The sequence below is a fragment of the Arvicola amphibius genome, chromosome 6 (genome assembly GCF_903992535.2).
Source record: "Arvicola amphibius chromosome 6, mArvAmp1.2, whole genome shotgun sequence".
Lineage (NCBI taxonomy): Eukaryota > Metazoa > Chordata > Mammalia > Rodentia > Cricetidae > Arvicola > Arvicola amphibius.
This window is the reverse complement of record NC_052052.2, coordinates 117124815-117150888: the sequence shown is the minus strand read 5'-3', so window position 1 is coordinate 117150888 and position 26074 is coordinate 117124815. Positions and strand designations below refer to the sequence as shown.

General features: G+C 41.7%; 3 protein-coding genes across 6 annotated transcripts; 1 reads left to right on the top strand and 2 right to left on the bottom strand.

Annotated features, from left to right (window-relative positions):
* Positions 1–1167: 1167 nt before the first annotated feature.
* Positions 1168–6791, bottom strand: C6H7orf25 (chromosome 6 C7orf25 homolog). Of its 4 annotated transcripts, none has more exons than XM_038333446.1 (2): positions 6636–6791; positions 1168–3054 (listed from the first exon to the last, which is right to left on the bottom strand). In XM_038333446.1, the coding sequence occupies exon 2, from the start codon at positions 2786–2788 to the stop codon at positions 1523–1525; it is 1266 nt and encodes a 421-aa protein (XP_038189374.1). In that variant the 5' UTR covers positions 2789–3054; positions 6636–6791; the 3' UTR covers positions 1168–1522. The 4 variants fall into 4 exon arrangements, with proteins under 4 accessions (XP_038189374.1, XP_038189372.1, XP_038189373.1 ...); XM_038333444.1 differs by having other exon boundaries at positions 6554–6680; XM_038333445.1 differs by having other exon boundaries at positions 6531–6673.
* Positions 6792–11016: 4225 nt separating this feature from the next.
* Positions 11017–22563, bottom strand: Psma2 (proteasome 20S subunit alpha 2). Its single transcript, XM_038334069.2, has 8 exons — positions 22480–22563; positions 20098–20174; positions 19357–19489; positions 17065–17187; positions 15789–15870; positions 13082–13155; positions 11368–11425; positions 11017–11278 (listed from the first exon to the last, which is right to left on the bottom strand). The coding sequence occupies exons 1-8, from the start codon at positions 22518–22520 to the stop codon at positions 11162–11164; spliced, it is 705 nt and encodes a 234-aa protein (XP_038189997.1). The 5' UTR covers positions 22521–22563; the 3' UTR covers positions 11017–11161.
* Positions 22564–22726: 163 nt separating this feature from the next.
* Mrpl32 (mitochondrial ribosomal protein L32) lies at positions 22727–25606 on the top strand. The gene is made up of 3 exons (XM_038333973.1): positions 22727–22902; positions 24257–24438; positions 25069–25606. The coding sequence occupies exons 1-3, from the start codon at positions 22779–22781 to the stop codon at positions 25321–25323; spliced, it is 561 nt and encodes a 186-aa protein (XP_038189901.1). The 5' UTR covers positions 22727–22778; the 3' UTR covers positions 25324–25606.
* The last annotated feature ends 468 nt before the right edge of the window (positions 25607–26074 follow it).

Below are 26074 nucleotides of genomic sequence, written 5' to 3'. Positions count from 1 at the left end.
TGGAACAGGTGAGGCTGCCAGATCAAATGCCAGCCCTGATCCCTACAGGTGGTAGAGACGATGCTACCCTCAGATTCGCAGTTTTCAGGAAAAGTATATACCTACTCTGTTAACACGTTTGATTGTAAATGATAAAGTATTGGGCACGCTGTAGTCACAAAACTTATTTTTAATTAAAGGCAGCTACCATTCACTATCCTTGCGACCATTTCTTTGTTTTTCCCATCACCGTTTCAGGAGGGAGGTGATGCAATGATCACTTGCTATCAGCTAAGAGAATAAGGTTGGTTTTATAATTCAAAATACTTGCAGCATAGGGGTGTTTGGACTTAAAAGTAAATTGAGTTTGAAAAAAATACATTTTTCAAGTTGTCCAAATTGATACTTTAGGGAGACAGTCGCCTCCTTTCCCTTTTCACAGGAGTTTCAGGTCAACTTGACACCTGAAGCCATCTGAGAGGAGGGAGCCTCAACTGAGAAAATGCCTCCATAATACTGGGCTGTAGGGAGGCCCGTGGAGCATTTTCTTAATTAGTGATAATCAGGGAGGACCTAGCCCATCGCGTGTAGTGCCGCCCGAGCTGGGGGTCCTGTGTTCTATCAAAAAGAAGACTGAGCAATCATAGCCTCTACATCAAGTCCTGTCTCCAGGTTCCCTCCTGTCTTGAGTCACTGCCTTGGCTTCCTCAATCGACATGACTCAGTATATGTAAACTAAATAAACCCTCCTTCCGTCTCCAACTTGCTGCCATAGTAATCCTAGCTAAGACAAGCGGTACATCATAAATAGATGGGATTTAATGGATCAAAGTTCACTTTCATGCCTGTGAGTTATAAACTAGAGACACACCCACCAGACTGTGTCTGACACAAAGCAATTGTTTTAAAAATTACATATTTTAAAAGTATTCTCTATTTCCTATAAGAATGTGTTTTAGTTTAATTTTTAAAGTTTCTTTCTTCTCCCACCACCCCAACTACCACCCCATACTCTCTACCCCACCCAACTTCTAATTTCTAAAATTTTTAATAGTATTAGTTTTAATTTTTTTTTTTTTAGCATTTTCTTTTCACTAATAACAAGCAGTGACTTTAGGATGTGAAATAACTATTACCTCCCACTTTCAATGGACGTAATTGATAAATAAATACAATGAAAAGCAGGCCTCAGAGTTTTCTCCAGATTATTTAATGAATTCAAGAATCAATGTAGCCATATTCCATGAAATGCAATTGCCTGTGGTGGGGGCTGCAGCCCCAGTGAGGCAAATGAAAGCATCACAAGATTGCTAAAATCCTTATGCAGCCGCATTTCTGTTCTTCCCTGCTATAATGGAGCTTGTGATATAATGCAGATAAGTAAGATTCATAGACCTTAAACAGACAAAACACAAGAAATGCCTACTTAAACATATGAGTTCTAAATATTATTTTTACTATAAACTTTGTTCTCTCAATATAGACGGGAAGGCCAGCCTTTGGTATAAATAATGTATTTCCATGACAACATGTAAAGGAACCACTAGTGTGCACTGTCACTGGGGAGCTCTTTCTGTACGGGCACGGCGAAGGCCTCTTTGCTCTCAGTAAGCGCTCTGGGCTGATGTATGAAGACGCTGAATTTGACGCCCTGGTTGTTGGCAGCTCTGACAAAGCCGCTATTGGCAGTCATGGTGATGGCTTTCAGGGTGTCTCCTGTCCCAAAAATCGTTAATGAACGGTTGTTAATTTTTGAACTTGACACTAGTCTCAAGGCACGCTCAGAAGGCTGGTCTGGGACCACAGTGACTCGTTTAATTAGCATAGTGGCCCTCTCTCTCTCTCCGGGTCCCCCTAAGGTGTCTAGAATAGACTGAAAATCCTTGACAGCAGATTCACAGGCAAACAACTCCTTGTCCTTCATAAACGCTTCCAGCTGAGGCAAGACCTGCTCTCTCCTCTCCTGCTCGGCTTGTTCTGTGAGTACTTTCTCTTTGAAGACGAAGTGGCAGCCTCCATAGCTCATGGCAGATACATACGTGATTAAAGTAGTGATGTCCAGATTGACTCTTCTGCACACGTCCACCTTGATCTCGGTGGGAAATGCAACGTGCGCCAGGACGTTGTCTCGGTCCACTCTCGTCACCCGCAGAAGTTCTTCGTCCTCATCGTCGGGCTCGCTCTCGCTCAGCTGCAGCTCTTCGGGTGGGCCTAGCAGAGAGTTGACTGCGACGATGTCCCCTCTGACAGAGATGCCCATATCTCTCAGCTTCTCTGCCATGGGACTAGAGACACTGTTGTAAAATGCAAACACGATGTGAGGGTTGCTATACTGCACCGGCTGCTGGCGGCTGGCCTGCAGGAAGTCTTCGGCCTGCTCAATGATGCTTTTGTCGCCGTACTGGCCCCTGCCCAGCCAGATGTTATGCAGCGCTTCGGCTTTCCGGCCAATAGCCTTGACCCACGTATGACCGCCATTTGCTACGACATCCACCACAAGAGTCTGCTTCTCTCCCAAGGTGTCTGTGTAGCCAAACACACGAAGAACACTGACAACTTCTTCCAGGTTTTCTGCCGATTCCACGATGGCTTTCAAGTGTGTTAGGTTTGTGCTCTGTAAGTGGGATTCTTTAATAGCGACTTTCCCAGCCTCTATTTTCTGTAAGAATTTTAGCTCGGCCTTCAGTTTGCTACACAGCTTTGCGCCACCTTCTATGCCACCTTTTCTTGATCTAGAAAGGGATTCTGCTCTCTTGATCAGTTCCTTGGCTATGGCAATTCTTTCAGAGAGCATGGAGTGTGAAGACATGCTGACAGCATTATTCCTTTCATCGAAGACAACAGGGAAAATCTCAATGTACTTCTGCCGCAAGCATGATTAAAAAGCCCAACCTAGCAACAAAGTTTATGAAGATTGAGAATATGAAGCTGGGCTTTAGTCTATGGGCTTTTGAGAGAGACTCCTTCCTTTGACAGCTGAAGAAAGCTGTAAGCTTGAACTCTTCCTGAAGTGAGTTGGATTCTGACACTTGTTCAGACCTTCATTTCTTTGAACTATGAGATCCACAGCAAGTCCTATGTTAGGATAAAAAGCAGGAGTTTGGCAATGTGTTTTATATCTCTGTCAATAACTAGTCTTACTATTCGACTACTGAAAAAACGTAAAGGTTCCAAACACCAAGATTAAAAGTTGAAAATAGCTTCCCTTACGCTCTTTCAATTAAAGAACCCCTACCACCATCCCTGCCAAAAGCCCTTGAACCTAGACTCTCCTCACTCCAGCCAAGTCCACTCCCTACTGCCGACATCTGGTCTCTTCTCCAGAGGGACATCAGATTGTGCCTTAAACTACAACCATCCCCACTATCTAAGGATCCACACCAACAATTCCACCCATTCCTGCAACCTCTAAGGAGCAAGTGTCCTGCTTGCCTTCCAGCACCTTTCTCCATATTCCTCTTTCAGGTATACACGAACCACATCCATCCATTTCCTCTGAAAGACCTTGCCCCAGTTCCTAGCTGGGAAACCTAGATTCACCCCCTTACTCAGTTCTGCCCACCCCAGCCAGCTCTATATATCTCTGATGTGCACACCTGGTCCCTTCTCTAGGCAGACAGCAGACTCATGCCTCCAGCTCCACCCATCCCTACAACCTGATGACCCCCTCTCTATAGGGAGGGGCTTTACACCCAAACCAGCAACTTCACTTTCCCCTGAGACTCACCTAAGGATCCTGAATGCCTGCCTTCTGGACCTCATACCAGGCAGCAATCCAAGACTCACACTGCCAATTCCAGCAGCACTCACTGCCTGATGAAAAGTACTGAGCACCTCGCACAGGCTCCTGAAGACCAGATGTGAGAATCCTCTACCTCTACAGAGACTGAACGCATGCACAAGACCTCCATAAAATCAACCGAGAAAATATCCCAGCATAGGGGAGGGGAAGTGGGCACAAAGTTCCACCCCTTACCAAGAAACTATCTGTAATTCCTGACCACTGGGAGAGGAAATACGAGTTTCCTTCAATGGAATGACACTGTATAATATCATCTGAACTCCAGGGCAAATCTCATGCTCAGGAAGAGTTAGCCAACACAATATGGAGTCCATGTTTCTTGTGTGCTTTGTCTTTGTTATTTTGAAAGAACATGAAAGTCAGGTGGGAGAGGCGGGAAGGCATATCTGAGAGGTAAAAGACTATAATAATAATATAGTGTGTGGAAGAAAATATAGATTAAACAAAACAAAAAATTTTTCAACACTGAAGAAATGTATTGAAGAAACTGGGAAGACCACTCCTGGGTTGCTAGGATTAATACTGTGAAAATGACCATCCTACCAAAAGCAGATTCATATTATATTCAGCACACTCCGCATCAAATTTCCAAAACAATTATTTACAGAATTTGAAAAACAATCTTAAATTTCACATGGAACAACAACAACAACAACAAAAAACCCCAAACCCCACAGAATAGCAAAAACAATCCCAAACAACAAAAGAATGGCTAGAGGTATCACCTCAGATTTCAAGCTATACTAGAGTTATAGCAACAAGAGCATAGCAATAGCATAAAAAGCAAACACACTGAAAAATGAAAAATAAATTGAGGATTTATATGTGAACTCTCACTCCTAAAGCCACTTGATTTTTGACAAAGATATTAACAATGCACAATGGAGAAAACAAAGCATCTTCAACAAATGGTGTTGGTCAAACTGGATAGCTAAAGTAGAAGAATGAAACTTGATCCTTATCTCTCACCTTACACAAAACTCAACTCCAAATGGGTCAAGGACCCCAACCTAACATCAGATATCCTAGCTGGGTGGTGATGGCACACGCCTTTAGTGCCAGCACTTGGGAGGCAGACAGATGGATCTCTCTAAGTTCGAGGCCAGCCTGGTCTACAGAATGGGTTCCAGGACAGGCTCCAAAGGTACAGAGAAACCCTGCCTCGAAAAAACAAAACAAAACAAAACAACTCTGATATCCTAACTCTGAGAGAGGAGAAAGTATAAAACATACTAGAACTCACTGGCATAGGATAGGACTCTCTAAACAGGACCTTTATGGCACAGACATTAAAAACAATTAATAAATGAAACCCGAAACTAAAAGGTTTCTATTCAGCTAAAGATGCCATTACTTGAGTAATGAGGCAGCCTACAAAATAAGGAAAAACTATCATCTGTAGACCTGACAGAGGGTTAGTGTCTAGAATATACAGAGAACTGAAAACATAGCCATAGAAATCAGGACGTTACTAAGGGCTGTGGGGAGGAGCTTTTAAGGGAGAAGAGATGGCTACACTGGTATGAAGGGTTAAATGTTAAAATGGATCAGGAATGGCTAAGCTGGAGTGAGAGGGGAGTGTAGGGTGTGTGTGCAAATAACACTAAAGACCTTTCAAAAAAGACACAAGCGGTCAAGGTGCAGGGAATATGAGGCTGCATCAACTCTGAGCCCTGAAGGGAACACAGGTAACCCCTTCCTCCCAAGACTCAGAAGCAGTGGATGGCTACAAGGACCCTCCTCTGGACACAGCAGGGCAGCTGTGTCTATGAACTCACCCTGGTTGTGATAGCATGCACTTGTACAAGCAGGAGCTAGACCAAATACCGAGCACAGAAAGCAGAGTTAGGCCCAGAATCCCTTCACTAGCCAGGCAACTACTGGCAATTTTCAGCTGCTGGGAGAGGGGAAGAGCATTTTCTCTAAGAGTACAGCCCCAGTATGGCAGCCACTCTCCAATGGAAGATCACAAGATGTGAAGGAGGGGTGGCAGTGGATGGGTGGGGTAGACCTGGGAATAGTTGGGGGAACCAGGGTGAATATGGCAAAACACATGATATGAAATTGATATTTTAAAATGTAAAAGTAATAATTTAAAAAGGCACTGTTTGTCCTAAGCAAAAGTCTCTGAACTGGTACTAGGGTCTCTCACCTTTTACGCCTTCTTTGTTTCCTTGGTAGCCTTTTCCTTGAGACAGTGTTTCTCTATGTAGCCCTGGCTTTCCTGGGACCACGCTGGCCTTGAACTCAGAGACCTGCCTGCCTCTGCTTCCCAAGAACTGGGATTAAAAGTGTGCATCACCACGCCTGGATGGATGTCTTTTAAGAAGTTGTCTCTTGATTTCCACAGGGTACAGATGCCAAGGAATCGAGACTGCGTGATTTCTGCATGTGACGTCAACAGCGTGTTTTATAAAGAACAAAGGGGACAACCAACTTGCTTCCCGTTCCCATTCTGAAGGAAGCGCTGGAAGAGGGACTCAAAAGCGCACGCCAGGGTGGCCAGGCTGGCTGTGGGACTGGCGAGGTGGGAGGACCATGGGTGAGGTGCTTCTAGTGGGGTTATGGTTCCCATCTGGGTCCGTCCACCTGCACAGCTGAGCCTGGCCCAACAGGTCCTGATTAAACAGGCTCCTGCTGGCCCAGGGCTTAAAGGCCAGAATAGGAAAGACGCAGAACTGACCCTTCCTGTCGGGACACCCGGCCCAGTCCCTCCTCTCTTCCCACCTCCCTCTCTTCCCCCACTCACTCCCTCAGTCTCCGGATCCTCACCAGCAGCGCCACGGGCCCCACGCGCACATGGCGAGGGCACACAGAGGCAGTGTGCAAAGACAGCTCAGCAGCCAGCCCTCACCTTGCTCTGCTGAGACACACTCCGCCCGCTGAGCCCGCCTCCGGCATTACGTGGTTCCGGCCGGGTGAGCTTCAGCTCGAGAGTCCCAGGCGGCGGCGAAGCGGCCATGTTTGTTGAGGGCATTAGGCCTCTGCCACCAGTGTGAAAGCTGAGCTGCCAGCAAGCAGAGGCAGGTCTAGGGCTGGGTCGCATTCCCACTGGGTCCTGGATGGTAAAACTTATTTGGGCCTCAGGTTTGGTTGTTTTTAACAAAATAAAAACGGGAGAGCCATCAGAGGCTCCAAATGCCGCTCGGAAGCTCTTTGAGTTGCACCATCCTGGCTTTCCACAGGAGACTTTAAATGTCCTGTCCGACCGAACAGGGCAAAGTACGGCTTAGCTTCTGAGGCCAGGGAATATTTAGACAAGTGGAGTGTTCAAAGTTACCCAGAAAAGAAATTGAGACACAAAACTAATTTTAAATACTAGACATAAGTTGTCATCTTTTTCTTATATCCCGCTCCTTGTCCCAAGTGCTACTTGGACGATAGAAATAATTGCAAATTACACAACCTAAATCATTAAGAAAGGAGCAATGTCTCATTCGGTGCTTACCGTGGCCAGTGCTACTCTAAATAAATTATACATTGATTTATTTAGTGCTAAACTGACGGATAGATAGAGGAACTTTGCAGCTGGCCACAGACCAGTTATTTAAGCCCAGGCAGCCCCTGGGTTTACATGCCTTCAGCAGAGCCTAAAACACCTTTATCAATTTGTCAAGTACAAACTGCAGAAGGGCTTCGGAACTTCAGGTGTCTAGATAGGAGACAGAACTAAAAACAGATTCCTTAAAAGACTTTGTTAAGAACACACCAGAGTCCTCTCTTCCATCGGGCACAGGGGACCCATTCCTTGTCCTTCCCAAGAAATAAGTTCATGGTGGTGAAGGTAAACGAGGTGAAAACTAAGTGTTTTTCTGACTCAAACGGTGCTACTAGACTATTTGCTCCTCCAGTGCCCGTCTTCCAGTACCCACCCGCTCCACCTTTCCCCTTGAAACTGTAAATAAGAATAAAAAACTCCAAAGACATCTAATATTCACGGTGTACAAGAAAGTAGGTAGCTCCCAGACTCATTCACACACTTCCGAACATTCTTCTTGTGAACATTCTTCTGTTTGGAGGACAGAGATGGCACAACGAAGTGGCTTTAAAAAGTATCTTATAACTGGAATCTTCAAGTGATCAGTTACTCTGACCCTCAAATAAGAAGTTCCTTTATTTAAGAGAAGACACAGCATAGGAAACAGCTCTTCTAAGAAAAAGGCTGTGTTTCTAACCTTAAATATCAATTGACTAGAAAGTATAGAAAGGTTTAAAAAAAAAACAGCAAAAATCAAGAGTCAGATATTCAATTGACAGAAATTATAGGTCCTTAATCAAGAAAATTAAAAGGAAAAATTTAAATATACTAAAAAGTTTACAAAGAAAAGAATTTAATTTTTATAGTAAAGAATCTACTTGGGTGTTCAGTGCATTGAATATTAAGTACGTAGCAATAGTGCTTGCTTTGGCAGCACATAAACAACCATTAGCCCAGAGAGTAGCATGGCCCTTACAAGAGAATGGCACACAAAGTCATCCTTATTTAAAGCATCCATATTTAAACAAACATTTGCAAACTCACCAAAGGACAAATAAAACCACTGTAAAATTCCAGAATACTGAAAATTCCAGAGGTCACAGAGAGGACAGTATTTTGCCACAGACAAGAACTACAACTAACCAAAGAGCCACCGGACTGGCTGCCAGAGAATTAAAATTCTACTCCCAGGAAAACGCCAACCCCTCCCATTGAGTAACTTTACTCTTCTTTAGGGCTGGGGAATTGAAAATCTTGCACACACTGGTAGGAAAGTGGGCAAGGTTAAGTACCAAGTTCAGCAATTTCTGTCTATAACTACTGAAAATACACTCCACTATAAAGCAATCATTCACACTCTTCCCTTTCCAACTGCCTTTTATCCCCCATATATGCAAATGTTAGTAACATCCATGTTTCTCTTCTAGACACTTTGCACAGCAAATCCTAACCTATGGTAAGGGATCAGACACAAAAGTCTTTCAGATACAAACTGAGCCAAATGTTGGGAGAAGCTATGAACTCTGGGAACATTGTTAAGACACAAGATTAAAAGAAACTAAAATCCACAACTCAGAGTGATTTGAGAGTTTAAGAATGTTTAGAAAAGCATCAAAGAATGGGTTTCTGAAATAACTGGTACAAAAAGGAAACAGTTAAGTTTCAAGGACAACAAAAAGAATTATTTTGTCCTGTTTTGTCAACAACAAGTTGTAGGCAGCTTTGCATTTAGCTGAGGCAGAAGCAAAACTAACCCTGAACTTAATCTGCTTCAGTGATGTCATCTCTTCCTTGTGACTTCTGCTGCACCTGTTTGCACCCCCATCTTAAATTCACATACCTTTGCTTTGCTTTTTTCTTTGATTTATAAATGTTGGCATTCTTCTGGGTTTGTTTTTTAAGACAGGGTTTCTTTTGTGCAGCTATGGCTGGCCTGGAACTGTGTAGACCAGGCTGGCCTCAAACTCCTGATCCACCTGCCTCTGCCTCCAGAACATTGGGATTACAGGTATAAGACACAATGACCAAGCATCTTGTTTTGTTTGGTTTTTTTCTTTAATATTGTTCATGAGAGGTCTAACAGAAATCTGTCTCTTCACCTACAATATTAAGTTTAGCCAAAAAAGAAAATCTAATTCAGTGTTTCTCAACCTTCCTAATTATTTTCATTGCTATTTCATAACTGTAATTTTGCTACTATTATGAATTGTAATATAAAGATTTGTTTTTGAATGTCTTAGGCAACCGTGAGTCCTTCAACCCCTAAAAGGGCCCTGACCCAGAGGTTGAGAACCACTTCTCTTATTTCTTTGCATACTCAGCCAGGTAATAAGTTGACTTTAAAAAACCTTTTTTAATATTATGATTATTGTGCTAGATTCACCAAGCTCATCTAGATATGATGCTCTCAAGACACATCTTTTATTTCTTGTGTTTTGTCTGCATGTATGTCTGTGTACATGTGCGAGCCTGGTGCCCACAAAAGTCAGAGGATTTCAGCTTCTCTGGAATCGGAGCTATGGATGGTTGTGAGCCACCACCATATGGATACTGGGAGCTGAACGCAAATTCTCTGCAAAAGCAACAAGTGCTCATAACTGATAAGCCATCTCTCCAGCCCCTGAAGACAAATCCTAAGATAGAAGGGCAGAGCAGAGGCTAAAGCTCGCCAGCTGAAGCACCTGTGATGCAAGTGTAAGAACTGGAGTATGGATACAAGGTACTCACAGCGGCAAGCACGGCAGTCGTTTAGTTCCAACATTCTGAAGGCAGACATGGGTCTTCCAGAGAGAACTATCTAGTTAGTCAACAGGCAAGCTCTGGGTCTCAATACTTAAGGTTCAGCATAACTGAGGAAGGCACCCAACCCATCTCTAGTCTCCACATCATGCTACCCACACAAACACACATGCCCATATACACAACATGCACGTGCAATAAATACACGACTAATTCCAGAAGGTCAAGGTGCCATCTTTCCATCTCTTAAAATGTTACCGCCTCCATTAACAACATATGGACATATGTGACAATGGGTAGCAAAACAGCACACCATGTCTAAACTTTAAAGGTCAAATTCTCTTCAATTACACCTAAGTCATTGACCTGCCTCCCTGTTCATATTGATGACATTCATAAACAGTCTGTTCTGGAAGTCTTTTATCCTAAGATGCCTAAGGGAGGAAACCTGATTAAAATAATGTGCCACTAACTACTTGCTAAGGACCTACTTCCAGTAGGTTCTTCTCACACTAAGGAGGGAGCTGCAGTTCTGAACTTACTATTTGATATTTACCCTTAAGAGAAGTTCTTCCACAATCTAGGGAATCCTTTTAAATGTTTACTACATGAGATGGAGAAACAGAAATGATCTAGCACACCATGGTTTATTTAGTTATGTATCTCTGAGAGGAGACCACTGCTGCTTAACACTTGATTGCTGCAGTACAGCTGCAGAATATTCCACGACCTCACTGACCCACACCCAAAAGGTGCATAACACAATTTGTAGCCTGTCTCATGAATGTATCAAAGTATACAGATTCTCTCAGTTTTAAAAGTCATTATGAATATTAAAACCCAGAACTGTCTTTTATGGAAACGTAGGGATGTTTGGTAGTAAAAGGGGCAATGAGATCTAATAACAAAAATATCTGAAAATTAGAGTAATTTTTATCATTCTACTTTGCAATGTAATTTCCAAAACCAACTATGATGAGAAGAAAGTATTTCAAACTTTACTCTTAAAAGCTAGAACTTGGTTTTAACAGTTTATTATGATTCTTATTTTAAAAATGTGAATCCATTAAGCCATGTAGAAATAAGTCTGCACAAACAAAACATACTTTAAACATGTGTAAGTGGATAGACTGTGAGATCTGAATTGTCCAGGTACATCTTCGTCACGCGATGGCAGCCAAGTAGTCCTTCACTTCCGCTGGGGTGAGCCTTCTGAAGCCAGCTTCGTTACAAATCCCAACTTCTATGTTATCTTCTGTCATTTGCCCTTCGAAACTTTCCTAATTGAGGAAGAAAGGACAATGGTCAATTTCACAAGCAGTACATTAGAAAAACTATCCTTAAAACCATCGGTGGGTACTGAGCTAACCTTTAGAGTTAGGATGGCCGTATGAATGGCATCTTCCAGTTCTAGGTCTTCATTATATCTAGAGAAAAACATTGAAAACACTGCTGTTAGGGCACTGCTTAGATTCTTCGTGGCTATTTTAAATAAAAGGACAGTAAAAGCATTAAGTCTTTTAAAAATCTAACCCTCCTAAAAGCACTAAGTTATAGTACAACTGTAGAATAGTCCACAATCTCAATGATTTACACCCAAAAGGTGCATAACACAATTTGTAGCCTGTCTCATGAATGTATCAAAGTATACAGATTCTCTGTTTTAAAAGTCATTATGAATATTAAAACCCAGAAGTCTTTTATGGAAAAGTAGGGATGTTTGGTAGTAAAAGGGGCAATGAGACCTAATAACAGGCTCCAAAGCCACAAAGAAACCCTGTCTCGAAAAACCAAAAAAAAAAAAAGGTGCTAAGTTGTAAGAACATTATCTAATTATCTCAGTGAGTTATCCCCAAACAACAAAGTGAGTGACACAGCTACTGACCTTAACACCATGAAAGTATCATTATTTAAAAAACTTTGTTTTAGCAATACTACAATGTCAGACTATTGCTAAAATCCTTTATTATTGGTTATAACACAGCACTGAAAATCATTAAGTAAAATTTAAAGTGCTTTTTATCAAGATTGATATTACAGTGTGATCAAAAGTCTAGGATCCTTAATAACTATAACATGAATATTACATGAAAATTGTACAAAGAAAAGACATCTGTTAGACCTCAGCCATAAAACTTCCCATCCAAACTATCAGAGACGATGACGACACTGAATTCAGGTATAACTGTGAGCGAAACAGCTTGTGTGCGCAGCGCTGACAGCAAGGTTCCCACAGCGCTCCATTCTCAGACATACATCACGTGATCTGCTCAGTGCCAACCACTAGGCTCACAATTTGTTTTGCTTATAGCACAGCCTGACCCACAGCCCATTCTGCAGTCCAGGCTGGCCTTCACTGGAAACAGTCCTCACAATTGCTGGATTACAGGCATGGGCCTCCACATCCACCTATCTCAATTTTTAATTCTCATGAGTTATTATTAAACATCCTTTTTTGTTTGTTTGTTTTTCGAGACAGGGTTTCCCTGTAGTTTCTAGAGCCTGTCCTGGAACTAGCTCTTGTAGACCAGGCTGGTCTCGAACTCAGAGATCAGCCTGCCCCTGCCTCCCGAGTACTGGGATTAAGAGTGTGTACCACCACTGCCCGGCTTAAACATTTTTTCTACTCTAAATGGCTTTTTTAAAAAAAAAAAATTAATGGGGGAAATGAATTAAAAAGTAAACATTTAAGAAACGACCAATGACTGGGCATGCTGGCACACCACTCAGGAAGCAGAGGCAGGTGAGTCCCTGTGAGTTAGAAACACAGTCTACATGGCAGGTTCAGAAGAGCCAGGGCTACCTAGAGGAATCCTGTCTCAGTCACCCCCAAAATCCCAAAAACATAAAAACTTTAAAAATGAAACAAGGTTGAGCAATATCGTTAGGAAATGAGTAATATTAACACTAAATACATCGAAAACAAGGAAATCAAGATTTAGGGAATTTTCTCCTTTATCTCTAACTAGACTCAAATATAGAATGATACAACAAATCTGTTAGACTCATAAAATTAATGACATAAAGAGTTCTGACATCTGTAAGATCAGCCTGCCCAGGAATCTGATCCTGGGAAGCCCTACCTCTTCTCAAGGAAAGTCTTCCCGTTCACGTAGTTCTTCCCCATTGCTGTGGCCTTCCAGGCAAAGTAGGCTCCCTAATCAGGAAAGACAAACATCTTAAAACACTCAGATAACTCTACTCCTCTACATCTGTAAACGGGTCTCTAACTTACGAAGTCAGGATTATTTATTCAAATTGAGTGGAAATTTCATAGAAAAGAATTTGTTTAAAGTCATGAAAGAACTCAGAAGATAATTTTGACTGTGGTAATGGTTTACTCAGGTATGTATATGTATATAATACACACATACATATCAAAATTCATCAAACGGTGATAATGAGTTAGAAAAATTGCTGTAAATCAGACTACTTTAAAGGCTAGTTAAAAGAAAGTAGGAGTTAAAGTAATATTTCAGCTTAAGAGACTGCATGGATCTAAAGCTGTGTCACATTACCCTGAAAACTGGTGGTCACTCATCTTTAGTGGACAGATGAGACAGCTTTTCATTGAAAGCATCGCAACCTTTGAATATTGTAATGGGGTTGTGAAAAACCTTGCAACAGTAAAAGGTTTCCAAATATTTAACAATTAAAAAAATAATTCAAAACTATATGTAAAGAATCCAGGGTGTTTTTGGCAACTCTCTCCCACGCGACCTAAGTGACTTCATCACAGCTCTGGCTCTGAATACGCACGTGCATTCTGCACTGTCTATCCCATCACGCCACACAACGCCAGTCAGCACTGATTTGAGACATGCATGTCACGGAGAGGAGTTGTTTTTACTATGCTTAAAAAATGTTTCCTACTTTTATAGAAACATAATGATTTAATTATAAAAAAATATAGGACAATGTTTTAGTATCATCATTCCTCAGCCTAGATGCCACTGTTAGAAATTTAATTGTTGTTTGAGTTGCTGAATTCAGTTTCATAAAAAGAATTATTAAATGAATTTTGGATTGGGATTAGAATTTCCAGCAATTTTTGAAATGGCCCTAAGCATTTCCTGCCATTTCTGTAGCGAGTGTTTTTGTGAAGTGGTATCTTTAAGCACTGACAACCATAAAATCGAACTCTGGAACTCCAAGGGCCTGCAGATTCAAGTATTCTATGACTTATTCTTTCTGAAAAAGTAAAGGAGCCTATCCATCTCACGCTAGTATGCAAACTTGCTTCTGTTTTTAATAAAAGGTAAAATTACATGCATACCAAAGAACTGTTTTTAGATAGGTTTCTTTGTGACTGTCAGTCAATATTTGGCTTCTGTATGCATTTTATATTTACCGATAGTTACAAATAACTGTACCAGGTGGAAAGGGTGGCGAGCGGAATGTCTAAGAAGCCCTATACGCAACAGCCTCACCCGGGAAGAACAAAGACATGCACAGAGGAAAACTAACTCATGGCGTGGGGAGACAAGGCCTTTTTAGTCAGCAAGGAAAAGGAGAGCAAGGGGTGAACGCAGTCCCAACACTGTCTTCCTCTACTGGCTGGGAAGGCAGAACCTCGGGCCCCTGACCTGGAAACGCTCACAGACGGTCTGACAATCTGATGACTTTGATTTTGCCTTTTCAATTTGTAAGGTAAACGTAAGGCTTGTATCAGGAGAACTTGCAATGATCTAATAATTTATAAACAAGAATTCACTCCCTAATCTTTTTCTTAGGCTTCTTCTCACAGCAATTGGAACGACGTGGAAAAAAACTCAAATATCAACCTGATATCAGTGCTTTTGCTTTGAGAGTCACACTCAAGACAGCCCCAGCAGCAGACTGACGGCAAAGGTTCTAACACTGGCCTCCTGTCGTGCATCTGACTTACGTGATTCCCAAAACAACAGCTCGAGAGAGCTGATGAAATTCCATAGCGACAGCAGCTCATTCTAGAGCATGCTAACAAACGTGACCCAAAAAGGGAAAAAAATTAATGTGGCACACACTTCCTGATGGAAGAAAAGTGCTTCAGAAGTGCTGAACACGCAAACAAATGCGACCTACTTTATACTTTCTCAGAAGAAGTGAAGGGCTTGAACGATGGCTTAGGGTTGAGAGAATGCTTACAGCTCTTTGAGAAGACCCAAATTCTAGTCCCTGCACAAAGTCAGGTGGCTCTCAACCACCTGTAGCTCCAGCTTCAGTGGGACCTGACTTCTCTGGATTCCATGGGCAGCTTCAGTCACACACACACCCACAGATACATATGTATATGCTGGGAGATGTCTCTCTGCACACTTGAATATGTGTTGCTCTCATTGGTTGATAAATAAAGCTGCTTCAGCCTATGGCAAAGCAGGATAGAGTCAGGAGGGAAACCCAAGCAGAGATACAGGAAAAGAACAGCAGAGTCAGGAGACACCAGCAGCCACCCAAGGGGCAACGTGCCAGAGCACCAGTAAGCCACTGGACACTTGGCGATACACAGATTAATAGAAATGGGTTAATTTAAGTGTAAGAGCTAGCTAGTAATAAGCCTGACCCATCAGCCAAACATTTACAATTAATATAGTCCTCTGAGGGATTACTTTGGAAGTGGCTGCGGGACCAGGCAAGACAGAAAAGCCTGTTTACATGTACACACATAATTAAAGGTAAAAATAAATCTTTTAAAACAAGTGGGGAAAAAAGGAAATGGTGCTGAATTTTAAACTTTTATGGTTTCAACTTTTATTAGATATATGAAAAGCAATTCTAATAAATGCTTCAAATATATGTAACGATACTTACAGATGGATCTGACTGAAATAAATATGGTCGTCCCTCATTCCACCCACAAATAAGTAAAGAAACGCCAAATGGACGAACACCACTGTAGAAAGAAAATGAAAAAGATTTATATATACACACAAGTAAAGCAAATTACCAAGTAAACTGTTAGACTTCTTAACTTTAACTTCTAAATGAACCAACTTAAAATGAATTCTTTTATTATAGCTGGGAAGAGCAATACACCTAAACCAAATGATGTAGCACCTTGCTTCCCAACAGATCAGGACAAAGTAATTCTCAGTATAACATCATTACAGAACTGTGTCAAGAGGAGGAACATGGTGCCATCCTGGGAAGGGTTAATCATGCTTGTTTCTCGAACAGGTTAAGTCTGACAGAAGTGGATTAGTTTCCATGGAGGTCATTGCCCACTCTTCTTTTACCGTGTGACATCTGCCCATGCACTGCTATCTGCCAGAAAAACCTTACCAAAACTAAATTATCTGTATAAGTACAAACCCTGTCCTTGGACCCACAGTCTAAGCATGGAGAAATGCACCCTAACAAATCTAATAAATACGTCTTCCCCACAAGGCTTGTGCTTCAGCAATTAGTTTCACACCATCTTATTCACCATATAATTTAAGGCTACTCAGCAGCTGAAAGCACTGACTGCTCTTCCTGAGGTCCTAGTTCAATTCCTAGAACCCACATGTTGGCTCACAATTGTCTAGTAATTACAGTCTCATAGAATTGTCATGGAATCCAATGCCCTCTTCTGGTGTGCAAACACACAACACATCCATAAAAACAAAATAATTCTTTAAAAAATAAAACTGGTATTAAAATGTTATTGCTGTTTTTATATGCTCACAATCACTTTAGGTTGAAAAGCTAAGTACAGAGGCACTGAAGACTGCCTATGAAGAATCACCAGCAAAGGGCCCTTTTAAAAATCAAGATGCTTTATTTTGCTGCAGGGTAAGAATATACTTTTCCCCTTTTCTTCCTTTTGAGACAGCATCTAACTATGCAACCCAGATGTGACCTGAGTTTGTCATCTGCCTCCCTCAGTGTCCCACGTGCTCAGCTTACAGGTGTGCACCACCACATACAGTCACATTTTCATTTTAATTATTTCAAATCAAAATCAGAAACGTAATTATCAGTGATTTTCTTCATTTGTTCAGCAAATACAGAAATAATAAGACTCCTACTCATTTGTTTTCTTTTACTACGTTTTTTTCTTCTTCAAATTCATGATAAATGCCTTCAAGTAATAAGAACAACTTACCCTGACTGGGTATACTCCTGCATCACAGAGGCTACTCTCTGCACCAGCTGGGCTGTGGGGATGGGTTCTTGGTAGACAAGATAGTATTGCTGGGCAAGTTTCCGAGCTCTGTGCACAAGCACTCTAAGGCAATAAGAAAAATAGCTGTGACGCTCTACTAACTCCCCACAACTTTCGTCTGAACGCACACACAACATAAGCTTAGCACGCATCTCTCTTTAACAGCGATCAGCTCAGAAGAGTCTCTTGACAACTGAGAAACAGAATGAGAAGCAGGGACTACAGTACAGATAGTAACAGATTTAGGGAGTTGGAGATGGCTTAGCAGTTAAGAGCACTGGCTGCTCTTTCTGAGGACCCAGGTTCAACACCTAGCACCCACACTGGTGGCTCACAACCATCTTAACTCCATTTTCAGAAGATCCAATGCCATCTTCTAGCCAACAGGGGCAGTATCTGCACATGGTGCAGAAAAACATACACTACACACTGTAAAAAGGTAACATTTAATTTACTAAATGAGCTTCATCTCTCCTTCTGTGACTTCCACCAAATTGCCCCCCTTATCTTGAGGGCAGTCTATTTATATTTTACTCAGTCAACCCAAATTTAGATGCATATGAGCATTCAATTCTGGGCATATTTCTTTCACTCAGCCTGTCTTTTCTACAGTCTACCTTAAATACTGCCTACAATTTAGAATAGCCTTCAAAGATTAAACAAAGATTAAGTAAGAAACTACATTTTACATAAGGTATGAAAATCATACCATTGTGATGGTTAATCTTATTGTCAACATGACTACAGTTGGAATTTACTAAGATTCAAGGTGGTGCAAGGGCTTTTAAAAGTCAGATTATTTGAAGCAGACAGACCCACCCTAAATATGGGCCACACTTTCTGATGGCAACCCAGACACAAAGGTCACAGGACAAGGAAAATGCTCTTAGCCTTCTTGCCTCACTGGAGCTGGATAGTATCTACACTGCTGCAGCCCTCAGTACTAAACACAGCTTCTTCAGGATTCTCACGGACTGGAGACCAGCAGCCCTGAAGAATCCTCCAGGACTCCAGCACTAGACTGGGGCTGCTTGTTGTGTGATATTTTGATCAGATTCTGACCATAAGGCTTGCTTGGAGTCAGAGGGCAGAGCTAGCCACTAGCTTACCAAAATGAACCATAGAGGTTTTGGTGGACTGAGGATAAGATAGGAGACAGGAAGTAGTAAAGTGGGCTGAGAGAGGAGCTCAGCCCTTTCTGAATAGAGGAACGGAAGAGGGAGGAGGTCACTGGTGGCTTCTCTGCTGCTTTTCTGATTATTCAGGTTCTTACCCTGATATCTGACTCCAGTTTTTTATTGATAAAGAATAATTAGATAAATGCATCAACTGCTGAGCCATCCGGCCTCATGGACTGAATAATAACTGCCACACTGTCTGCCTTTCTGCCGGCATGCAGCCAGCTGGACTATCCAGACCACAGCCTACATTGGTCTAATAACCCCATGGTGTGTGTGGGAGGAGGGTGTGTGTGTGTCCTCTATCAGTTCTGACAAATACAACTATACAGAAATACGTTCAGACAGATTTATCCTCACCCACTCAGGCCTACTTCTCTGAAATACATCATTATCTCTCTCAAAGACACTCACGCCCTTCCATCTAAAGCTGCTGATCAGCAGCAGTCCCCTGCAGTGCCCATTCTACACGGCGGTGGAGAGTTTCCACAGCAGAAGCACTAATCATATTCTGGTAGCCCTGCTGGCTTATAATTCCAAGTGAAACTTCTATCTTGTTTCATAAAATTCTTTTTAGTTATATTCTCTTTCAACTCACTGGTACCTCAGCATACAGGGAACTATCTCTTCTCCAGTGATTCTACAGGCCTATGAGTCCTGGCTGGCCACTCAGAAGCCTTCAGTGGCCTTAAACACATTTGTCCCTTTGATAAGAGCAAAAGTAAACAGAATGAGGCTAACTCTACATGGTCCATGCTCTCTCTTGTTGCCTGAATCACCTTAACAATATTTTATTATAAATGAATGCATGTGATCATTTTTAAGGTGAATCAGAACACCAAAGCCCTTCCTACCAAGACCTTGGAGAAATGAGATAATGGTGAGATAAAACAGGTAAGCAGGTAACTCATCACCTCACAAGATCTCACAAGATCAACCTCCACATAATCCATCAGGAAAACTACATTTAGCTTCACCAGGCTGTCAGGACTAAACAAAACAACCACAGAGGAGGAGCAAGGTAATGAGAAAACACGGTGACCGGCTGTAGTACCTGTAATCTGGGCCCATGCCACTGTACACCAAACCAATGTGCTTGGTGATTGGTTCCACTTTGTGAACGCTCCTTTCATCATACAGGATGGATTTCTGTTTTTTCTCAGTGGCTAATACTACACCATTTGCAGCTTAAAAGAGAAAAAAGACAAATATTAGAACATGCTCTTCATTAGCTTTCCACTTGCAGATGCGTCCAACAAATTTGTTGCTTTCTCTAGATTATAAAGCCCTTTTCTGGATTCTTATACAAAAATTACGTGAGAAATAATAAATCATTTTTCTGTCACTGGTCATTAATACTGCACCAACAAACAAATCCCCAAAGCTGCAGGTAATACCTAGTCTCTCTTAATATTTTCAAGTATACTGGTTTTAAAACAATAAACTTGGTTAACTCTTCTAGTATAAGTGATAAGAAATTTTTCTATAAGGATACTAGAACATATAACAATTTTATATTTAGATGTTTTACAGTTAGCCCTTTATAAATAAAACTTCCAGAGAAAATTACTCAGTTGAAAAATAAAGGTTTCCTGAGGAAAAGACTACCTATGGATAATCACAATATACTAAAATAACATATTTGCTATGAACTTTAAATTACTGGTTTGAATGCTATTTTCTTTAAACTTCAAAATTCTCTAACAAAAAGACTGTTGAGAACTCCACACTTATATCTACCGTACCCTCAAGTAAGCAGTAACAAGCATCTGCAGTGAACGAAACATTTACTTACCTTTAATTCCCACTGAAGGGGCCCCTCCAGCTACAGCAGCCAAAGCATACTCGATCTGGACAAGTTTCCCAGATGGGCTTAAAAAGAAACAAAGGTATTTGCTATGTTCACGCACTTTCGAATATTTACGATAGGCACCCTTATGTCAGAAGGAAGACGTACAGGTCAAACTTCACTAATAAGCCTGCTGGCCTTTGAGATCTGACATGGAGCTATTTGGAAACTACAACAAGATTTGTATAGGCTCAGAGTTAACACCAGTCCTCTCTCCTTAGCTCTGTTCCCCCCCCCCCAGCTCTGGTTAGTAAAGCATCATCACAACTGCCTCTGCCCACCACGCACCAGCCTTGACTTTAAGCAAGTGCATCAGAGCAATCAAGCAGTTTCTGGAGTCAGTAATCTGGGTCATATTAACAGGCTTCTGGAATCTTCAGTTCCAAAGCAGCTACTTCTGTACCTTGTCACTCTGACATAAATCCCACAATAGCTTCTTGGTTCAGTTAAAACAGAAATTACTGACTCTGGCAGGCATCCTCTTGTTCTCTTGTCCACCCTTCATGTTTGGCTCCATCCACATTCCCTCCTTCCTCACTATGGTTTAGCCTGTCAACAATTCCCTTTATTCTTAAATGTTCCAGCAGCCAGCTCTTTATCTTCTAGTTTCACAATCACCAAGCACAGGCCTTTCCCGAGAACCAAGTCTGAAGCTCTGCTCCCTTTACCTCTTTCAATACAATTTGCAGGAACAGAAAAACATTTTTGCAGACTTGGCACCAGTAGGCTCCAATTTCTTTTGCTCATTTATCAACTCTCAGGCAAATGTAAGCTGGAAAACTCGCTTCATTTCCTATCCCTGGCAACTTATATCATTAATAGTTTTAAAACTAAAACCAGTAGTTTCTTCCTAAACAGCTAAACCTTATCATGTTTTTTGTTTTTAAGGTTGTTACAGTAAAGAAATCCGCTGTACAAATAGTCAGATGTTTGCTATAAAAGAGTCAGGGCTGAGGATGTGGCTACTATGGTAGGGTGCTTGCATACAATGCATGACACAGCATAAACCAGGTGGTGGTGCACCTGGGGAATCGGAGGCAGGAAGAGCAGTTGAAGGTCGTCCTTAGTAACTGGCCATTTTAAGCTAGCCTGGGCTACAAGTGATTCTGTCTCAAAAGGAAATTAAAAAAAAAAAATTCCCAGTCCCTTATGGTTTATATTCATTTGTTCAGCTCCAGTGAGACCACATTTGGGACCATATCTCTTTTGTTTACAAATATAAGTGACTACCATGCATAATTAGTCTCTGCCATAGTATGTAACTAAATCATTTGCTAAGGAATTAAGGGGAAATCATTCCAAGTTTCCAAAACAAATACAACAAAATTGCACACCTCAGTTATCCGGAACTACAAAAAGGCAATGTTCAAAAGAAAGACAATATATTGTGACAAAAAAGTATGTTCATTTTTTTGTTTTCAGAGTGAACAACGTTTGAATATCGACTTAGCTACTAGTGGACAACCTGGAAAAAGCTCAATTGTTTAGGCTGTGGTTAGCTCATCCCTAACTCAACATACATAAGTGGTGGTGGAAAACCAGCTACAGTTAAATTCAACAAGTAGACCCTGGCTGCCTTCAGTCGGATCCTGAAGAAAATGGTCAAACTACAGTCATTTGTCTAAATTCTTCCGTGATGAATTTTCTTAAACAGGGAACAACGAGGAAATAAAGTACACATCATGTGTACCTTGAGAAAATATATTTAACTCCCTAACTCTCTATCCCATAACAGAAAGGTCTAAAATCTTTTGAAAGCAATTTTCTTGTGACGAATCAAGCTCATCGACTTTAGCTTATCAGTTTGAGCGCGTCACGAAAACCTGACGGGAAATCAGCGCTTTCATTTTGGAGTTATAGTCTATAGCAGCATAGTAGAAACCGAAAGCAGAGTGAGCTTCGAAGCACACTGGCGCTAAATGGGAGACTAAGACTCGGACTTAACAATAAAGAAGGGTTTCCCAAAGGAAAAAGGACATCTCACAGGTCTGAGCAGGAATCAGTTTCCGAAGCTCCCTATCTGGGCCAGGAAGGAAATCCTAGTCCTGAATGGACCAGCGGAAAACAGGCTGTGCCATAGCAGCTTTTTCTAAGCTAGAGAGAAAAAGCCAGCGTCTGGCTCGGAGCCTGCAGACCCTCAGTCCCAAAGGCGCCGGGCCCCTGTGTGGGCCCGGGCCTGGCACCGCACATGACTCTGCAAAGCTGCGAGTCCAGCCCCATCCCCGCGCGCTCCTGCAGAAACACCAGCCAGAGCCAGGACACGGGGAGCAGGTCTGGGGCGCTCCTGGGACCTGTGATGCGTGGAACCTTGGGGTCCCCCCCGGGTACCTGAACGTTGTCAGCGAAAAGCTGTAACCGCGCTCCGCCATCTTTACCCAGGAAGTCGGGTAACATCCACGCCCATGCGCGGTACGTCTATTTCCTTTAACGGTCTAATTTCTCTGATTGGAAGAGAGTCAGATGCGCTCCAAGGGCAGTTGGGAGTTGGAGTTTGAGGATCCCGGGCAGTCGGTCACTGAGTGCGCGCGCAAGCGTAAGGGCGGCCCTGCGCATGCTCTGAGCAGGGAGGCGGGGGAGCGGGAGGGCTTGCGCACGGTCCCGGCAGGCAGGCCTCTCCAGTGAGAAACATGGCTGTCTCCTTGCTGCTGCTGTCGTTTCCGTGGCCGGCGCGTCCCGGACCGCTCCGGAGGTGCTGGGAGCTGCTGCAGCAACTGAAGCAGAACTGGAACGGCCTTGCCAGTCCTCCGTGGGGTCCGTAAGGAGAGAGTTCGTGGGGAGTGGGTTGGCGGGGGCTTTCGAGTTGTGTGAGAGAAACGGCGCGTGCCGTTTTTTGGTTGACTTGGAGGGATTGGGGAGGAAAGGCTGTTTCTGTAGCTCACGAGGTCTGGAACTCACTGTGTAGACCAGCCTAGCTTCGAGCTACTGGTATCCTGGATGTTAAAAATTTAAATTGCTTTAGTATTTACAGCATATCTCAGAAGTGATAATACCTAGACGATCCGAATAGAGATTTATTCCATCAGATCATAAACCCCGTGTGATAAATAGTTGTCTCCATGTGCTACCTGAAATAATCATTTCAATCCATTCGGTGTCCAATAGGCCAAGAAATCCCCAGTGTCATGCAGGCACGCAGGCAGTTCAGAGCTGTTATAACATCTGGGCTCTATGTAGCAAAACATAAAGTCTGTTGAGAAAGAATGCCAATATAGAAAGCTTTATGTAACCTTTTTTTCTCTTTTGGGCTTGGAGGAAGGGGGCAGGGTAAGACAAGGTCTATCCATGTCCAGTCTGCCCATATGTGCCCGATCCTCCTGCTTCAACCTCCCGATTTCTGGAACTTCGTGCCTGTACTTGGGCAGCTTATGTACTGGTAAGAAGTCCAAAGAATAGAGCGAACTGTTATAAGTCTGAAGAATAAAAGGAAGGGTAAAGGAATGCTTTTCTAAGCAGTTTAGAAAAAGTAATTGGGAAACACTTGATAGTGTCATAAATAATAAAGCTCCTTTTCTTAGCACACAGGTCAAGATTAAATATTAAGGAAGAATGTAATAGCTGTAGAAACGTACAAGCTTCCTAAAGGAGCTAACTGGGTCAGAATACTATGGTACTAGTCATCTCAGTGCTGGTCAAAGTATATGTAAGGAATCTCAAAATTAAATTTACTTGTACATTATTTACAACTAAACTACAACGTCCTGCATTGCATAAGGCGAGAAATGCTTAATAAACCAGTTGCTTCAGTAGGCTGGACTAAGAAAACATTCCATTTGAATTATTTTAAATTTCGTTTTATGTGAACTTTAGTATTTTAATAGCTGGGGCTTATTAATTTTTTTAGTTTGACATTCTAAACTATTGTGTGTCAGGTGAGCCACATGTCTCAGTAGTAAAGGGCCTTGCTGCCAAGACCTGAGTTCTAGCCCCAAGACCTACACGGTGGAAGTAGAGAACTAACTCTGAAAGCTGTCCTCTGACCTTCACGTGTGCACACATACACACATACTTTACAGGTGTGTATGTCTAGTGACGTGTTGATTGTTGAGGAGAAGGTATCTATAAGTAGTCGTTTAGAGATTGAGTCTGATCTCTGTTTTGGTTTTAGCACCAGCATTAGCAGTCCAGGGTCCATCCATCCTCACAGACCCAGCCCACGGTACCAGTGGAAACAAAGAGGATTCCAGCTTTTTAGATAGTATCTTTTGGATGGCAGCTCCCAAAAACAGACGCACCATTGAAGTTAACCGGTGTAGAAGAAGAAACTCCTGGAAGCTTATTAAAATTAAGGTAATTTGTGTGTGGGGGCACACCCGCTCTTCCTCAGGCCTACCATTGACGAACCTCTTATTCATATATAGCAGAGGAATTGGCTTTATAATAGTCGTATCATCTTGTTTGGCTCACCGTAGATCAAAAAGTAATTTAACTCTTCCTTGATGTTCCGCTGTGTTGATGGCTCCTTGTTGATTATTTATTGTTTGAAATTAGAGGACTGATAGAGCTCTTAATTAAAAAGTCACGTGGGATCTTCACAAGCAATTCTTATGTAAAAATCTCCCAACGTTTTCCTCGGCTATTAATGTGGAATTCACTAACATTACATAATCAAAATATTCTACTCAAGCCAGAGGGTAGATAAGAGAATCTGAGAATAGTTCATTCATGGGCCATACAAATAAAAATATACTAGATGGGTAAACTTGAGTTCTAGCCCCAATTTCCTTCCTCATTTGAACGCAGTGTTACTGTTCTCTCCGTTTCACTGTTATTTTTAAAGTTGAATGAGATCGTATACAACCTCACATAGCATGAGCGCTCTCAGAAAGATGCAGTGTCAGCATCTTAGGGCTCCTGCTGGCTGGTGATTGATTGTGTAATATATTTCCTGTCGCTAATAGGTTTTTCTTTGTTTTCAAGAACAATATAGACGTTTGCCCTGAATGTGGCCATCTGAAGCAGAAACATGTTCTCTGTGGCTACTGCTATGAGAAAGTACGCAAGGAAACAACACAAATCAGACAACAAATATGGACTCAAGAAGGGGGTCCCTTTAAAGCCCCAACTGTGGAGACTGTGGTACTGTACACAGGAGAGAAACCATCAGATCATGATCAGGGCAAGAGAATTGTTGAACGAAATATGAAGAGACCGTCTTGGTTCACCCAGAATTGACACTGAAGAAGTTAAAAAATAATAATTTCATAGTCTCTAAAATCAGGAGTCTTTGTTTTTATGTTGTGCCTGTTTTCATATTAATGTATTTTAAAATGGACTTTATTAGCTGTTAATTTTAAATGAGGTAATTTGAAGAGTGTCTCTTGAATAAACTCAAATTATTTATGCAAAGGCGTAGTGGATTAATATGTATGTTTCTGTAATGCTGTTGGGTCTTAATTAAACCTAAAATTTCCAGACCAAAACATTAAAAAAGTAATAAAATTCATAGCTAATTATATGGACTGTTTAAATTCTTTCGGGTTTTTGAAATGATAGTTGTGTCGATGAGAAGAGGTTGTAGGCCAGGCCTATGGCACACTTCTATAATCCCAGCATTCGGGAGTAGAAGCAGGAGGATCTCGAGTTCCAGGCCAGCCAGGGCTACAAAGTGAGACCCAGTCTCAAAAAAAAAAAAAAAAAAGAGAGAAAGAGACTTTTTCTTTGTTGTTTTAGCAAAATTATCTTTGGAAAGATTTACTTTTTATGGAACATACTGTTGTAATTTACTTAAATAATAGTAATAATTCTCATTTTACACTAATCAAATCACATTCCAGTGTCATTGTAGATGTTTGTGAGATTGGAGAATTTTTTTTAAGTGAGATTAATAAATTCCAGTATATAAAGAAATGTACTATGGATATAGATTCTACGTTTCTTCCACTATATCTTTTTAGTTCACTTCATAGTCCAATATTTTTACTAA